The sequence below is a fragment of the Stenella coeruleoalba genome, assembly GCF_951394435.1.
Source record: "Stenella coeruleoalba genome assembly, chromosome: 2".
Lineage (NCBI taxonomy): Eukaryota > Metazoa > Chordata > Mammalia > Artiodactyla > Delphinidae > Stenella > Stenella coeruleoalba.
In genome coordinates, this window is record NC_137147.1 from 42,383,136 (window position 1) to 42,399,068 (window position 15,933).

The 15,933-nt window shown below is 43.8% G+C and overlaps 1 protein-coding gene across 4 annotated transcripts in view; it reads left to right on the forward strand.

Annotated features, from left to right (window-relative positions):
* The first annotated feature begins 908 nt into the window (after positions 1-908).
* The window catches only part of ARMH4 (armadillo like helical domain containing 4), a 148,640-nt gene continuing 133,615 nt past the window's right edge, over positions 909-15,933 (forward strand). For 3 of the 4 annotated variants that reach the window (XM_079914448.1, XM_079914451.1, XM_079914449.1), the window contains exon 1: positions 11,433-11,589. In XM_079914448.1, the coding sequence (XP_079770574.1) occupies positions 11,446-11,589 (144 nt within the window). In that variant the 5' untranslated portion in view covers positions 11,433-11,445. Of the gene's footprint in view, positions 1,003-11,432; positions 11,590-15,933 lie in introns of those variants that run through there. The other variant, XM_079914450.1, reaches the window with a different exon arrangement.

The following is a 15,933-nucleotide window of genomic DNA, read 5'->3' on the forward strand; positions in this document are numbered from 1 at the left end:
TACCAGAAAATGCATGTTCTCACTCCTATGTCTAGTTCATCCCACTCCCCCGACTTGAACACCCTACCCTTGTAACCCTGAGTCCTAATTTTCCTGTCATGCTAGCTCAAGCCCCACTTTCTCTGTGGAAAATTTCCCTATCAATTTAGCACACAGTTCTCTCTGCTTTCTCTCCTTCTCCTTTGTCACATAAATCGTGCACACACTCTATTTAGCACAGTGATCCTCACACCTAGTAAGTGTTCAGTGGAGCAGGCAAGAGGATGGGCTCTGGAGCCAGACTTCCTGAGTTGGTATCTCAGCTCTGCTGCTTGCTTGCTGTGTGATCTTTGACAACTTACTTAACCTCTCTGAGCCTCAATTTCCTCATCTGTGAAATAAGAGTATAACTGTACCTCGTAGGGTTATTATCTATAAAGGTATTTATCCTTTTATGCTGATATTCCATCTTCTTCACCTAATGTTTGCTTTTTGAAGGTAAGTATTAGCAACTTATGCCACTCACCCCAACCACCTCAGAGAGAGTTCTGGTTTAGGTACGATGATATATTATGGAGGAATACATGACTGAGAAAAGCACCATCTTGCAAATGTAAGTTGTGGGATAGCACAAATGGAAAAAAAGTCCAGAAGGAGAGGAAACAATGCTTGGCGCTGGAACAGAGGTGGGAAATGCAGGGAAAGAAGGAATGTCAGCAATACTCCTGAAGGAAAGGGATTTTCAGAGCCTTAGAGAGGAGGGATGAAAGGATTTTGGCCAGTGGGTTTGAGGCCCAGTTCATTTCCTTTGGAAATGGAGTACCTTTGGCCACCTGTAGGGGCCCTCCGATTCTAGAGTGCTGGAGAAACTAGTGCAGAACTCAGAGCTTAGGAAGTGGGGCCGACAGTCTACTCACGACTGGCTTGAGACTCAAGGGAGCAAAGGAGGAGAGACTACAGTTTTGCTTTTGGGATGCCCAGCCCTGCTCACTGGTCTTGGAAAGGAGACAAAATCTCTATATGGTAATGTGGACTGTGGATTTGACTGGTGTGTTCCTTGGGTTGAATCACTTAGGGTGCTGTGCTGTGCATAGGAATCGGTGCTGGTAGTGACACAAGTGTGTGTGTGTGCGTGTGTGTGTGCCTGCATTGATGAGGGCATTGCATGTGACAGGTTGTGTGTATGTGGGCGGGGAGCATTCAGGCTGGGGAATGATACCAGCTGGGAGTAACGCAGGCCAGGGGGATCCATGCTGGGGCAGGGGGGCAAACAGGCTGCAGAATGATTCAAGCTGGGGAGATACATCCTGGGGAAATTCAGGCTTGGGGGGTATAGGCTGAGGGGATACACACTGGGGAGATAGAGGCAGGGCTTGGTTGTGTTACTTTTTTACGGCTGTGTAACAAATTATCACAAATTTAGCGGCTTAAAGCAACACCCATTTATTAGAAGTTCAGTCATGGTGAGGCTGAGTTCTCCACTCGGGGTATCACAAAGTTAAAATCAAGGTGTCGGCTGGGCTGTATTCCTTTCTGGAGCTCAGGGGCCTCTTTCAAGCTCACGTCGTTGTTGGAAGAATTCAGTTCCTTGTGGCTGTAGAACAGAGACCCCCCATTCTTGCTGGCTGTTGGTGGAGGCCACTCTCAGCAACTGGAAGGCACCCGTAGATCCTTGCCATCAGGCCCTCTCCACATGCCCTCTCATGCTTCACATCTCTCATTTCTCTGTCTCCAACCTTTAGACTCAGATGTAAGGGGCTCATGTGATTAGATCAGGCCTACCCAGATAATCTCTCTATTTTAAAGTCAACTAATTTGGGACCTTAATTACATTTGCAAAATCCCTTTACAGCAGCACCTAAATTAGAGTTTGATTGAATAACTGGGAGAAGGTGTGTGCATATCAGGGACCAGGCATCTTTGGAGCTGTTTTATTGATAGAATTCTTCCTTTCACAGGGCGATATAGGCCGGAGGGATATGGTGAGAAGATACAGTCTGGTGGGGAAGACGCAACTAGGACATATTCAGGTGGGAGGGGATGCAAGCTGGGAGGGATACAGGCTGGGATGACTACTAGTTGGCAGGGGAATATGTTGAGGGTATGTAGGTTGGGAAGGATATAGGCTGGGAGGACAAAAGCTGAGAAGCATACAGGTGGGGGATTGGTACAAACTGAGGGGGAATATGGGCAAGGGTATGATACAGGGTAAGGGGAGAATACAACCTGGAAAGTGATAGAGGCTGGAGTGGGATGCAGGAAGCAGACTTTGCACAGCACCAATGCAGAGACTGGGTGCCTGAGAAGTAGCTATTCTGAACCTGAGTGCTATGACAGAGGTGTGCCCAGGTGTGATGGGGGCCTGAAGAAGGGCACTTAGCCCAGCCTGGGTTATCAGAGACAGCTTCCTGGAGGCGATGCTCCAGCTGAGTCCTGAAGAAGAGTAACATCCTTAGTCAGCCAAAGAAGAAAGGTGACAAAAGTGTTCAAGTCAGAGGAAAGAACAGGAGCCCAGGCACAGAGGTGTCAACATATATTATGATGCTTCACTGTAAAGCTAAATCTTCGATTAAGCCATTGAACATGTTTCTCCCACTTTGAAACAGGACCATGCCACTAAAGATAGCCTGTATAGGAGAGGAAGAGCCCTGGGCTACAAATCCAGAGGCGAGGATTCCTGCATGGGCTTTCCGCTGGTATCGGGCAACCTCTTGCGGTTTCAGTGTCCTTTTTTTTTTGCAGTACGAGGGCCTCTCACTGCTGTGGCCTCTCCCGTTGCGGAGCACAGGCTCCGGATGCGCAGGTTCAGCGGCCATGGCTCATGGGCCCAGCCGCTCCGCGGCATGTGGGATCTTCCCGGACCGGGGCACGAACCCGTGTCCCCTGCATCGGCGGGCGGACTCTCAACCACTGCGCCACCAGGGAAGCCCTCCCGTATCTTTTTTTTTTTATTGTCTGCTTATGATGCCCTTCCTGCCACATTTCCCCCTCCCACGTAGAGCCAATTGCTGAGATTGTGCCTTGGGCAAAGGAATGGGTCTGTAAAACTGCTCATGAATGAACAGGGCATTGCATCACCTGGGATTTGGTTCTAGTCCTCGAGGCAGCTTCAAACGCAGCAGTAAACTGGGATTCAAGACGCTGACATAAAAAAGGATCGGGCCAAAGTGCCCAGGCTTGCATCTTTGAAACAAGGAACAATATACACACTGGAGAAGACAATACATTTCAAAAGCAGCAGCATGGAATCTAGGAAACAAGCAGAGAGGTATGATATATAAAAGAAGACCAGAGAAATAGAATTTACAGGAAAAATGAAGTCTGACAGGGAAAAAAAGAAGTTTTATATTTTTGATGAACTAAGCAGAATATGATCTGAGTGAAAAATGCTCATCTGTGGAGAAAAATGTCATAAAATGAACATTAGCTGGCAGTGGTAAGTGCCTTAAAATGCCTTTTACAAAGAGAGAAATGGAATGAAAACAAAACATGTCACTAGGCCTGGAAACCACTTATAGAAAGCTCCTAAAAGTAAAAAGAGAAAAGAAAGAGCATCACATGATCATCCCATTTATCTTTACTGGGAATCTTTTGGGGACAAATTTATTTCTTCTTTTGTGGTGATGCCTCACACTTTAGACCAGTCCAAAAGTAAGTAATTTTTTCTGTATGCGACATATTTTCAATCACTCTGATTCTGAAGAAAATTTTTTTCTCTTTGGCTATTTCTGTACACCAGTTATGGAAGAATTGCTTTGAACTCATTCTGCAAAATGCATGTTTTATGTCTCCTTTATATAGTAGGTCATAACGAAGAATAAATAAAACAAAACCTACTACTCTGGCTATTTCAAGGGATTTGGGCCTGGATAGAATATGAGTTCTAGATTCAGCTTGAAGCAGTTTTTTTCTTCTTTTTAATCTTATTCTCAGGGTATATCTTGTTTTCATGTGCAACTTCTCTTTAAATGAATGTGAACTTTACCAATGAAAAGGATTGCAGACTTGTAGTAGGAAGGGGACTTGATGTAGCAATTGGCCTAGTTCTCTGGTTTCAGACAAGACATATACAGGCACAGAATAACCCTTCCACACAGAATGTAAAAAATAATTAAATCCTAAGTCTCAAATCCACTTACAATGGAATATATCTTCCCAATTTTTATGAGATTAATATATTTCATTCTGAAGCTGGTCAAACTTCCTTTTTGGTTAGTAGTATTTAGTTCTTGCTTCATAGTTGTAAGATGATGGGCGTTACCCTGTTTATTTTGGTAATGGGCTTATGGCCGTAATTAAATAGTCAACAAATACTTTTTGAATAGTAAGGCACTGCCTAGGTGTTTTGGGACATGTGAGACTATATAAAACACACTGTCTTAATTCAGAGAACTTACAATTTTAGGGGGAGAGAGGAAATGGTTACATAACACATGTACTAACTGTATCAGGACATGGACTTTCTGCGTAGGCTTTCTCAGAGTTCCTCTCTGTAGTGGTATCATGAAAGAAGATGATAAAAATCAGTGCCACTTTTAGAAGCACATGAGGAAATTTTATATTATGTATTATTCATAATGTTGTGTGTATAAACTTTTCCTCTCAGCTAAACTGGAGATCTGTGAGGAAAGTTAAGTCCAATTTAGATATCGTCACATAAACCACATTCTTTTCATAAAACAAAAACCTTGTTGATTGATTAACCATGGAGCTAAACTCAATGCCAAAATAAATGCATAGCCCACATTAAGTGATGTGCTGCTTATTGCTTGATGACTATGAAACACAGACTCAATTCTGCTGTTTCTTAGACAGGTTAGCCAGAAGAATTAGCCAAAATGTGTAAGGACAAGGAATTTAGCCTGAGGTTGAGTGCTATACTGAAGGAGATGCACTGATGTCCATGCCATATTTAAAGCTTAGTAAACCAATGTTCAAATTGTTGGCATTATTCTGATTATGAGTCTCAAGAACATCTTCATTGTAATGGTATTGATGCCCCCTTCATCATATCCTGTTCTCTGCTTTTGCTGTCAGTGTGCTGCAGATTGATATAATGTATCCTGAGTGTGATATTAATACCCAAATCATATTTTTAAAATGTAAAATAAGCAAGATTTGTTGGAAAGCAGATAATAAACAACAATGTGGTTAGCCATAGTTAATATAGTTGGTAGTTTTCCCACACTTAAAACTATTCCTATAATTTCCTTGTTGAGTGAGCTAATGGGGTTTCGCCAGAAACCCCCAACCCAGCCAGCATAAAATTCGTCCTTTTTTAGAAACCTAGAACAAAAGGGAATATATAACCTCTTTCACTAATCTATTCCCATCTCTAAGAACTTTCTCTGACAAGAGTGGTTACTTGGACCTGAGCTTTGCCGTTCCCGGTAAAGCCATTTTCTTTAATTCTGTCCTTGGTAGAGGCAGAAAGGAGTAAATTTTTCTTTGCAACATAGGCAGTAGGTATATACACCATATGTCAATAATAAATATCTCATGCTCATTATTTAATATTAGGAATCTATTGACGTCATCGATTTATTTATCATTAGGCATGTAAAAAAGAGACAAAGATGGAGCTAAATTCTTTTGTCTGACATTGTAAAAGGCAATTCATATATTTTCTAGAGTTATAGATGCCTTTTTTTTTTTTTTTTTTTTTTTGCGGTACGCGGGCTTTTCACTGCCGCGGCCTCTCCTGTTGTGGAGCACAGGCTCCGGACGCGCAGACTCAGCAGCCATGGCTCACAGGCACAGTCGCTCCGCGGCATATGGGATTCTCCTGGCCCGGGGCACGAACCAGTGTCCCCTGCATCGGCAGGCAGACTCTCAACCACTGCGCCACCAGGGAAGCCCATAGATGCCATTTTGAATAGAGTTATTCATGATGACCAATTCATTTAGGATTAAAGGGTATACTCCACAGGAGACATTAGACCTTTGATGTTCAAATCTCTTAATTTTTTTTTTTTTTTTACCGACAGTCTCACAAGGACATGATTTATGGCTGAGAAAGAGAGAGAGACAAGATTTCCTTCTTGTAAATGTTTTCAGCCTTGACTTTATCTAAAAAGTTTCTTTTTAAATGGCTGTACTGTTAGAAATTTTCTTTTTGTACCTGCATCAGTAGCTCTTTCCTCTCTTATCTTGCTTTTTCAAGGCAACAGACAAAATTCCACTTGTCAAAACAGAATCAGAAAGTTCAAGGCCTAAAGAAACCTGACACTTAATAAGGGAATATAGAAAATAACAGATTTTAAAAAGAAGGGATTATAAAGCATATAATATTCTGCTTCCACAATTATAGTAGGTTTCTTGGGGGAAAGAAGAGAAGCAAGAAGATTCATCCGGGTGTTTGTATAATAAGAGTTAAATAATAAAGGTAGGTAAATATTGTGGACTTTGTGTTGACAGTTAAAAGCAACTACAGTGTATAAAAATTTGCTGTTCCAGAAACAGACTGACAGACATAGAAAACAAACTTATGGTTACCAAAGGGGAAAGGGGGTGGGAGAGGGATAAATTAGGAGTCTGGGATTAGCAGATACAAATTATGATATATAAAATAGATAAACAACAAGGTCCTACTGTATAGCACAGGGAACTATGTTCCTTATCTTGTAATAAACCATAATGGAAAAGAATATGAATATATATAATATGTAAAACTGAATCACTTTGCTGTACACCAGAAACTAACACAACATTGTAAATCAACTATACTTCAAAAAAATTCTGCTGTTCCAAAAGTTTGCTTAAAGAAAACCATTTTATTATTGGATTTATTCTACTTACTTGTCTTCCCAGTAAACGGCATACTGAAGACATAATTTAGTATAAGGTAAAAATCTAAGCTCATTAGTACTGAAATAAGTCTGTCAAGTGTTTGAGGGTCTTTTGTTTTTTTAAATTAATTAATCAATTAATTTTTATTTATTTTTGGCTGTGTTGGGTCTTCGTTGCTGCGTGCGGGCTTTCTCTAGTTGCAACGAGCCGTGTGCAGGCTTCTCATTGCGGTGGCTTCTCTTGTTGCAGAGCACGGGCTCCAGGCGTGCAGGCTTCAGTAGTTGTGGCTCACGGGCTCCAGACCACAGGCTCAGTAGTTGTGGCACACGGGCTTAGTTGCTCTGCAGCATGTGGGATCTTCCCAGACCAGGACTCGAACCCGTGTCCCCTGCATTGGCAGGAGGATTCTTAACCACTGTGCCACCAGGGAAGTCCCCTGTTTGAGGGTTTTGAATGCAATGAAAACATGTATCAGAATTTAAACAGCTTATTCTAACATTATTACCATTATTTACTACATCATCATCACCACAACCATCAAATATTTATTGAATACCCAGAGTGAGTAGAGTATACTTAGCAATACTCTTTTATACTGAAGTCTACTTCTAGGAATTTCAACTTAAAAAATTAAAAGCAAACAGAAAGTCCTCAATAGAGAATTAGAGTCAGGGAGCACCTGGGCAGAGAATATTGGGAGATGCTGCATAGCTCGTGTTCATAAACTTTTAGGAAGGCCAGGAAAATAAGACGGTCTTCTGCAGTGAGAACCAAAATATCCAATATGCAAATGACCACTACTCTAGCAGCTCCTGTCCTTCTTCCATCGCTGGACCTCTTTGTTGGATGCCTTGGGAGCTTATAAGAACAACAAAATCCAAGGAAGGAGTTTTTTGTTTGTTTGTTTTTGCGGTACGCGGGCCTCTCACTGTTGTGGCCTCTCCCGCTGCGGAGCACAGGCTCCGGACGCGCAGGCTCAGCGGCCATGGCTCACGGGCCCAGCCACTCCGCGGCATGTGGGATCTTCCCGGACCGGGGCACGAACCCGTGTCCCCTGCATCGGCAGGCGGACTCTCAACCACTGCACCACCAGGGAAGCCCCAAGGCAGGAGTTTTAAAGTGTTCAAAAATAAAGGGAGGGAAAATCACTGAAAGAAAGGAACTTTCAGAAAGTTGAGGGAAATGTTTTTGAGGAGATTCCAGGGAAACTCAGCCTTCCAAGGAGAATATTTTCTCGTGTGCCTCTTTCAATTCATTTTGTTCTATTGCCTCACATGCTTGTCGCTGGTGTAATTTCAAACAAAAACAAAACAAAACAAACTAAAACATACAAACAAAAAAACATCCTCAGGAAACAGCGGTGCAGAGTCTGGGGAAGTCTTGCCAGCTGGTTTTCAAGAGTCCTTAACGTGAGCCCTTAAGTGGTACTTACCTTGGTGATGTTACCTTGGTTGCAAACAGACACACACAATCCAGCTCACATACACTCATTTCAGCAGTGCCTTATAAGCAACACACATGTGGGATCAAGCTGTCAGGTAGATTACTTGGTACTTGGTAAAGAAAATTAGTTGATATACTGTAGAGCATTTCTACCCAATTTAGTGATAGCCTTACCAAGGACACCACAATGCTCAGGTCCTCATTACCAAGACTCTCTCTTCTGGGTGGTATTTGCAGGAATATTGTCCACCCCTGGCTCTTTGGCTGGTTATCCAGTTCTTCATGTGATCAAAACCTTTCAGACAAAAAGGTTTTTACCAACCAGGTCCAGGTAATGACCTAATACTGCAAAGGTTACCAGATAAAATACAGTCAAATTCGAATTTCAGATAATAATTTTTAGCATAAGAATGTCCCAAATACTGAATGGAAATTCTCTATTTAATTTACTAAATCTGGCAACACCAAAACTGCCTTCCTGAGCTTCCTTCCTTGTTACATTGTTTGGAATTTTGGGTGTTCCCAAATTCTCTTAATGTACACATACGATTTCTTGCTTTACCCATAAAAGACTAATAACATTCATAGTGCGTGGATTTACTGATTAGAGTGTGACTTTTCCTGATTTATAATTTGTGTATATGCCGGGGTGGGAGAATGGATCTTATTATCACTGCCACGTACCAACAGCAGCTGCTGAGATAAATTGCATTAATCAGAGTTGTTTAAAGCAATACAAACCATTGGGGGAAGGATAAAGGACTAGTATAAATGAGTTCCAATAAGATCATTTTAACTGCAAGCTGAAATAATTTGTATCAAGGAAAAGAGAAATAGGAATTCTACTATGGGAGAAAGGTAATTTGGGAGAATGGAAAACTTTGAGAATAAGGCAGTCTGGGAAGTGGAGTTCTATAGTTGGGACTTAAGAGTATTACGGTCTCTAAGAAAAACATTAGGATGTTTGAGAGAGATGCAGAATGAGAGCCAGGAAGATGTCAAAGAAACTGAATATTTCAAGTTTGTGTGTAGGGCTGGCTCTAGGTGCATGGAGAGCTGTAATCCCTTTCTCCTGCTGGCTTCTCCTATTCTGCTTGGTCCTTTGGTCCACCTGATTGATTTTGTTGTTTTTTATTAGTACTATTATTTAACTGCATTTGGGTCAAATAGAATCAATTTTGCAGTCTAGCTGGGAATCTCACCACACTATATAACATTATTTTTATGAGATACGGTCTGAATTTCAAAAAACTGACATGAAAATAAAATGTTTTTTTATATAAGAAATCTCACATTTAATTCTGATCAAGCTTAAAGTGGCATCTACATAAATGAACATGCTTCTGAGTGAAAATCCAACAGCTGCTATCCCATTTTTCTTAAACAATCCACCAGGCAATCAATAACCAAAAGCCCAAATCCTGGATGTATATATTGCTATATTCATTATATAGAATATTTACTATCTTTCAACGTGAACCCACACCCACATACACCTTCTTGTTGTTTAACAAAAGTCATGTCTCATGGCCAGAAAACATTATTACTTTTTTTTTTTTTTTTTTTTTTTTTTGCAGTACGCGGGCCTCTCACTGTTACGGCCTCTCCCGTTGCGGAGCACAGGCTCCGGACGTGCAGACGGGCCTAGCTGTTTCGCGTCATGTGGGATCTTCCCGGTCCGGGGCATGAACCCGCATCCCCTGCAGGGGCAGGCGGACTCTCAACCACTGCGCCACCAGGGAAGCCCAAACGTTATTACATTTTACATCTTTCACTTGCAGTGGCCTTAAAGAAGTAGATGGGAAGCTTCAGACTTCTGACCCCCGGGTCCACGTCCCTGCATTCCCAGGCACGAGGGCAACTCCTGGGACTCATCACAAGGCCCCTCCAGCCCTGGCCCAGCTGGAGTGTGGGCAGTGGAGGTAAGGAGGGTGGAGGAGGCTCTGCAGCACACTGTGCAAAGGGAAGAGCCAGCAGGGCTGAGGGACCCCAGGCTCTGCACTGAACCACAAGCGCTGGCCTCCCAGCCCCCAGGAAGGGGGGCACAGAAACAGCAGAAGCAGAAAATAAAATGTTGAAACACATCTTGGTTCAGCTGGATGTGTGGCTTATCCATCTGGTGTGTCTTGAATCCATGTAGAAGGCCTGGTCACAGTACAGTGTATTATATTGTATTACACTGAATACACATCAAAAACGTCTTACAGATTCAGTCCAATCACATGCATTTGACACCTATTTGACTACCTTTCTGGAAATACAAACATAATATATTTTAAAGAGAGGTGGAGTAGGAAAGATAGTGCATAGTTGTGCATTGTGTTAGATGTGGAGGTCGAAGGTGAACAAGACCTTGCTCTGACTTCAAGATGTTTACAAATAGCTACAAAGCAGACTAAGCTATTATAAAGAAGGGAGTTAATAAGTACAAGAGATGATGTATGTGGAAAGTGCATTGCAAATGTAAAGTGCTGTGGGGTTCTTCTAGAATGGGTCTTTAGATTCTATCCAAAATTAGGAGGATCAGATAAAGGAAACTGAGTCCTTGAGAAACTCAAGAACGAAGGTCATGAATTCCCGGTGGCCACCTTAGCCATAAAACCTTGGGCAACTTGCACAGCCTTCAACCTCAACTTCCTCCTTTGTTAAGTTGAGCGGATTACCAATATCTATATTTGAGGGTTGTTGAGTAGATTAAAAGCAGGTACTGAGTGAAGCACCTAGCATTGTGCCCGGCAGGAGTAACGGCTCAAGAAACAGTCCTTCTTATTACTCCTTATTTTCGACTTCTCTGATTGAGAAGGGAACACTTGGTGTAGGGCTACTTTAGTGGGTCCTACTTAGGGGCACGGCTGAGGGCTAAGCCGTACAGTTTTCACGAGGAACAACCAGCGGCCTCCAGCTTACGCCCCTCGCCCCAGTCACGGACCAGAGAAATTAGGGCTCTTCTAGAGAAAACGGTGCCCTGGTCTCTTCTCTGTAGGCACTAAGGCAGAGCTGCCGCAGAAGCCCAGGTTTCGAAGCGGGGCAGGAGGGCAGGGAGGCTCCGAAGGGGTCGCAGGAGCCCGGACGCTGGTAGGACCCGCGCGGCCCCACGCCTCATCCCCATCGCGGGAGCGGAGGCGGGGAAGTGGGCGCTGAGGGGCGCGGGGCGACAGCCTTCTTGTCCGTGCTCGCCGAGCCGGGGCGGGCACATCTTCCCGCCGCCCAATCCCCAGCCTCAGTCGCGGCCTCATGAATAAGCAACAAAGCGAAGCGCCCTCCCCCTGGCGTCCCAGACAGCGGAGGGAGTCGCCACCGCTGCAGGGGCCGCCGCGGGGATGCCGAGCGCGGGCACCAGAGCTCTCCTCTGCGCGCTGCGCGGCTGAAGGCGCACAGGTGAGGACGGGCCAGGCTTCTGCTACTCGGGCGACCGCGGCTGCAGACCGTGCACCCGGGCAGAGACGGAGCCGGAGCCCCTGGCGGCTCGGAGCCGCCCCGGTAGCTGTGCAGCCCGGGGAGCGCGGCAGCCCGGGGCGCGCCAGGTGTGCGCCCTGCGCCCCCGCCAGAGCGCGGTGCCCCGGCGCGGGGGGCGCGGGGGCAGCTCCGGGAGCGTGGGGCGAGGCGTGCAGGCCTCGGAGGACTGGCCTGTCTCCTCGCTCCAGCCCAGCCTCACGGCTCCACACCAGCGAGCGGGCCTTTTGTGCTGGCGGAGCTTGCAGGGCTGGCTGCTTTTGTGTGGGCTTTTCTTTCTTCTCTCCCTCCCCTCTCAGTCTCACAGCGGTGGTAGAGAAGTTCCCGCAGACTAAGATTTGCTCCTTTTAAAGCATCGATTGCAATGATCCCGATGCCAGTCAGTGCGAGCAGCCGAGGAGCTAATGGGGGCTGTGGTGGCCACCGGAATGTGTTGTGTTACTTTGCAGAAAACAAACAGTTGAGTGTTTAGCGCAAGGATGTCACGGAACCTCCTTGCTCAGACCCTGACCGGTCCCCCACGACACGGCAGGAGCATGCTCCTTGGAACGGTCACTTAATTGGAAAGAGGGCCTGCGGGTTAGACTCCAGAATGGTTGCAAGGTGATACCTGGAGGTGCCCAGATGTCGCATGTGCGTCCCGGTCACTGACAGAACCCGACCTGTGTACATTCCCAACATGCAGAGCCTCGCTGGCGAAAAATCGGCCGGGCGCACAAAATATAGAGCCTTCAAGAGTTCGGAGTTCTCAAAGATAAGAAATCTTTGCCTTCCCAAGCTGATGCCGAGGATCTGCCAGGCTCTTGGCACCTCATTTCAGTGTAGAGCTGCTGTGGAGGAGAGGAGAGAGGCTGCTTTAAAGAGTCTGCTTTCTTTCTATGGAAGTTTTAGTTTGAAACTTAAGGGGAAGAGGGAGTGGCTCCCAAAACCATCCCTAGAACTCTGAAGGATTTTTTTTTTCCTTAGGGAGCAAAGTGTGTGGCCATAATTTGCATGCCTCCCCTCCTTTTTGTGAATTTCCTTCATCACAAGTGATGCTGTTGGGCTCCAAGGAGTCTTGTTTAAACACCTACAGAGTCAGTCACTGACCCACTTTCTGCTCACTTGCCGGCAGAATCCCACTGTAGCATCTACTGAAAGAAACTCAAAACTGGGTGAGATTTCACAGTATCAGAACATTCACACACAGTAGATTTAAGGGTAGTCTGATTTACTCTTATGAATAAGGTAGAGTTGTTATATTTGTCATATTATGAACTAAGCACTTACGCAGCAGACTTGATATTGGTTGTATTTATTCACAAAACTCCCAAGACTCAGCAAGTCTAAGGTAGCTACAGCAACAGAGCCAATTAGGGAGATGTGGATGTCTTTGTTTTCATGGGAGGCTTCTTAACATTATATTCAGCATTTCCTGCTAGACCTTTCAATATCATAATTTGGTTTTATGGAAATGGTTTGATGATAAATATAAGTATAGGATCAAAATGCGGACGATGGGCTTACCTGCTATGGAAAATCTCTACTCGTCAACCAAAGGTGTATTTCACTTTTTATTCAGCAGGTGTTTGCCTGAAAACTTGTGTAACGAATTGTATTTTTGTTCATTGAATTTGTTTATTCTCACATAAGGAAGCTGGCTATTCAGAGAGAACCTGCGTTTAATCTCTGTACAATGAAAGCTCACTCTCTAATTAAGATGTGTAGTCAGTCCTGTTTTTTCATATTGTGTTTACTTGGTGATTATAAGAAAAGTATCTGAATCAAGTTTCAGCTTGAAATGTTAGAGATTATGCTTATTCCGTGAAATGTCTACCTGGGGATTACTTTCTCCTTAAATGCCAGCTAGTATTTAGAGATTTTGTCAAGCAAATGAGGTTTGTGAACTACAGAGAACAGAAATGAAGTGTCCCATTGGGTCATTGAAAAGAACTGGATGATGGATGGACAGGAGCTTGTTGACCAAGATTGATAAGGATGGAATTCTGCAAACAGACAATTCCCAGGTCATCTGGTCAACATGAAAAGCTGAAAGGGGAAGCTCCATGGAAATAGCTTAGGAGAAAAAGGATGTTATGGATGTTTCAGACTGCTCATATTTCTGTATTTTGAGGGGAATGAATGGCGATACCACAATAATATGTCTTAAATTGTATGATACTTAAAACATTTTTTCTTCAAACCATTTTTATGTCTATTATCACTTTTGTTGGTCTTTCACCTTTGAAGAGAACAGAATGAGCACTATTATCTTCATTTTGCAAAGAAGAAACTGAGTTTCAGCGATTTGCCCAAGGTAGAGTTGGAACTCGAAGCCAGCTTTAAGTCCAGCTTCTTTTACCAGGGATAGGATTATCGACTGGGAGTGATAAACACAGATATCTTCATTTGTCTCCATCACTAAATTGTAGAGGATAAAGCTTGTGGGCTTGATACATAGAATTTAGTTGTGGTCTGCAGGAATGGCAAAGCACTTTGCTGGCAGTTGCCAGAGTAATCGTCTTGACCCCAGCCTACTTATCCTCTTCCCTGTCAGCACGATGCCACTTTTCTCCTGTGGGACTATGATTTTTCTTTGTGGTTACTCTATTCTCCCTCCTTCCACTGTGGTTGAACATGCTACTGAGAGGATCATCTGTCATTCCAGCCACTTAATTTATAGTGAAGGATGACTGGGGTCAGATCATCTTAAAGCCAATATATCAGGCCAAGTAGCAGTAGTCAATAGCAGTGAATAGTAGTGAATCACAAATGGGGTACCTTAATGCTGTGTGCCACAGCTGGGTTAATAGGGTCAGAGTCTTGCTAAGCTCTGCTTCAGGCAAATGAGTTAGGCTTGGCAATGAGAGCCTTAAGGATTAAAAACAGAAAAGGTAAGACAGTGACGAAATTATCATTGAGGATCAGGAAAAACACAAAACGGAAAGGTTATTAAGACACAAACGAAGAAGGCAAAGAGCTTTCTTTTCCCATTATCAATCAAAGAATTACGAATTGGATTTTGAAAGGTGAAGGGGAATTGGGAAGCAAGTTAACCTGAAGCTCTGAAACTTGTCCCTTGTTCCTGGTGACCTCTCTCTCTCTCTCTCTCTTTTAAATGAAATACACTCTGAAAACCTAAAATATAGCAGAAATGAGAATACAGAAATTATTACTATTATTAAAATCACATACTGGATAAGTAGCCAAAATTGACTAGGTGATGAACAAAACGTACAGTTAGACATGGATAGACTGTGAAATGTCATTGAACATCGTACAGTATAAAATAGAGATTCTGAACATTCTTTTTCGCGTTTTTTTTGTTTTTTTGCGTTTTTTTTGGTTTTTTGCCGTACGCGGGCCTCTCACCATTGTGGCCTCTCCTGTTGCGGAGCACAGGCTCTGGACGCGCAGGCCCAGCGGCCATGGCTCATGGGCCCAGCCGCTCTGCGGCATGTGGGATCTTCCCCAACCGGGTCAGGAACCCGTGTCTCCTGCATCGGCTGGCGGACTCCCAACCACTGCGCCACCAGGGAAGCCCATTTTTTTTTCGCATTTTTAAATGGTTATTTATATTCACTTTACGCCACTGAATATTTATCGAACACCTCTCCTATGTGTCTACCATTATTAGCAATTATATGGCAAAGGAAGCTGAAAGACTAGTGTTTGCATGCAAAGAACATAATTTTATTTGAGGTGATAAGTCTTACAGACATGACGATTTGTGCTGGAGAAGCTAGGAGAAGGGTGGGAAGACAACGGGCCAGGCAGTTTTGTGACAGCAATTAGTAAACAGGACGTGACCTATGGGACCAGGGTTTGGATACCTGGGGTAAGGAAGAAGGAGGGAGCATTTGGGCTAGTGCAATGGCATGAGCAAAATTTGGGAAGCTGAAATGAGTAAGGCACATAAGAGGGCAATATACGCAACTAGCGATGGTGTTTGTACCGGGCACTGGTGGTGTGGGGTTGCATTATAGGTGTGGAGTTTGGCAATTGTATGTTTGGGGTCATTAAATGATGTGTTTTGGGAAGGCAGAGGGTTGCAGTGGCAAAGGCAGGAAACTTGATATCTGACAGACATGATCACCCAGGCAAGTTAATTAACCTCTGTGAGATGGTAGTTTTCTCACCAAAAAAAAAAAAGGAAAGGGTAATGGTAGTACCTATCTCATTAGGTTGTTGTAAAGGATTAAATAACATAATTTACATAAGACAGTTAAACACTTGGCATCCCCTGAATGGTAGCCATTTTTGATTGATTATTGTCATCTTTTTTCTTAA